The sequence below is a fragment of the Callospermophilus lateralis genome, chromosome 11 (assembly GCF_048772815.1).
Source record: "Callospermophilus lateralis isolate mCalLat2 chromosome 11, mCalLat2.hap1, whole genome shotgun sequence".
In the NCBI taxonomy this organism is placed as follows: Eukaryota; Metazoa; Chordata; class Mammalia; order Rodentia; family Sciuridae; genus Callospermophilus; species Callospermophilus lateralis.
The window spans coordinates 50,946,681-50,948,844 of NC_135315.1; the positions used below are offsets into that span (position 1 = coordinate 50,946,681).

General features: G+C 61.9%; 1 protein-coding gene across 1 annotated transcript; it reads left to right on the top strand.

Moving 5' to 3' along the window:
- Nucleotides 1–1,358: 1,358 nt before the first annotated feature.
- Nucleotides 1,359–2,164, top strand: Kctd11 (potassium channel tetramerization domain containing 11). The gene has a single exon (XM_076870528.1). It carries the CDS (start codon nucleotides 1,456–1,458, stop codon nucleotides 2,152–2,154), a length of 699 nt encoding a protein of 232 aa, XP_076726643.1. The 5' UTR covers nucleotides 1,359–1,455; the 3' UTR covers nucleotides 2,155–2,164.

Consider the following 2,164-nt stretch of genomic DNA (forward strand, 5'->3'; position numbering starts at 1 on the left):
CACTGCCATTAAAGCCTCTGTGCTTTGCTCATCTCTTCGTGGATCATTTATTGGGCGCCACCTCTGGGACCGGCAGAGTGTGTAGGGCGCTGCCGCTCCTGGGATGCTGGGAGGAGTTGGGAGTCTTCAGGCTCGAGTCACGCACGCAGGAGGCGACACTTGGGGGAGTGCAATGGCAGATAGGGCCCCAGGCGGCCTTGGGGGGCGGGGTTCTCGGGCTCCAGAGACTTGGCCAGACTCGTCCAGCTAGCTTGGGGTGGGGGCTGGCGTTCCCTTAGGGGAGTTCGCTTGGGCCACCCCGGCCGGAAGGCATCCCTGGAATGCGGTGGCTCAGCACCCGCCCCCTCGGGAATTCCCCACGGGAGCCACGGGGAGGGAACTGGCCCCCTGGACGGGGACGGCGGGACCTCGGTTTTCTCACAGTGGTGGGATTGGAGACTCCAGCCCCTGCCGGGTTGCAGACGTGAGGTCGAGCACACCTGGAGGACCGCAGGGCTGTCTCGGCCACATCCGGGGCTACACGCATGAGTCATCCCACCCCAGGTCGCGTCCGCCCGTCCAGCCCGTCAGCCCAGTCTCTCCAGTCCGCGACTTTCAGCTCCCACCTCCACCCGAGCCCCGCGAGCCCCGCGGGGGCGGGGGGCGGGGCGCTAAGGGGCGGGGTTGTCTCTTAAAGAGCCCGGGGCCGCTGCCCTTAGGCCACTTCCTGGGGGCGGAGAGGACCTCAGTGTTGCGATACTGCTGGAAGGCTGCGGTGTGGGAGTCCAGAGACTCGGCGTCTTCCTTCAGAGCCCTCGGACACTCCCAGCTCAGCCCGAGAGTGCATCGTTGCCCCACAGTCTGTACAAGTGTGGCTCGCCATCCGCTCTCATCAGCTCCGGCCTCCATCTACTGGGCTGAAGCCAGGCCGGGCCTCTGACTGGTCTCCGGAGCCCTGAGTGGACTCGCATTCTGCCCAAGCGATCTGCCCAGAAACTCGGAAGCTGGGCCCTTCACAGTTGGCCCTGTGCTCGCCATCGTCACCTGCTGGTTGGATTCCGGAAACCCATTGTCGGAAGACCACAGAAAGGAACTACTGACCACCCCAAATCAGATACGTCTACACCAAATGCTCTCTTCCCCTCTCTGGCTGTCTTTTGTTATTTTCATCTGTTCTTTCAACTTCTCTGTGCCCTGAAATTCCATAACCACCACCAACGTAGCTAGGGTGAGCTACAAACCTTGCTAACTTGTACTCCAGCCTGTGCCTCCAACCTAGCGAGTCACAACCAGCCAATTCTGCACACACCCAGGAAGTTCTGCCTTTCTTCTCCTTCCCTGTCTCCTGTATTCCCCAAAATTTCCCCTCCTCCTGTGTCTTCTTCGCCCCCTTCTTTTGGGGGCCCCGTGACCCTGAATGTGGGGGGCACGCTATATTCCACTACTTTGGAGACCCTGACCCGCTTCCCAGACTCCATGCTGGGGGCCATGTTCAGGGATGGCACTCCGATGCCCGCCAATCTCAACCACCAAGAAGGTGGCCAGTACTTCATCGACCGGGATGGCAAGGCCTTCCGCCACATCCTCAATTTCCTTCGGCTGGGCCGACTGGACCTGCCTCGTGGGTATGGAGAGACAGCCCTTCTCAAGGCAGAAGCTGACTTCTACCAGATCCGGCCCCTTCTGGATGCCCTACGGGAACTGGAGGCCTCCCGTGGGACCCCTGCATCCACAGCTGCCCTGCTCCACGCAGATGTAGACGTCAGCCCGCGCCTGGTGCACTTCTCTGCTCGCCGGGGCCCACACCACTATGAGCTGAGCTCGGTCCAGGTGGACACCTTCCGAGCCAACCTCTTCTGCACCGACCCCGAGTGTCTGGGTGCCATGCGGGCTCGATTTGGTGTGGCCAATGGGGACAGAGTAGAGGGGGGGCCACATTTTCGTCTGGAGTGGGCGCCCCGCCCCGCGGAACTCCCTGAGACGGAGTATGGCAGACTGGGGTTACAGCCACTGTGGACTGGGGGGCCTGGAGAACGTCGGGAAGTGGTGGGCACACCGAGCTTCCTGGAGGAAGTGCTGCGTGTGGCTCTAGAACACGGTTTCCGCCTTGACTCGGTCTTCCCTGACCCTGAAGACCTGCTTAACTCCAGATCTCTGCGCTTTGTCCGGCACTGAGGATGCTGTC

Coding starts and splice junctions, on each gene's coding strand:
- Kctd11 (XM_076870528.1), top strand. CDS start 1,456: ATGCTGGGGGCCATGTTCAGGGATGGCACTCCGATGCCCGCCAATCTC.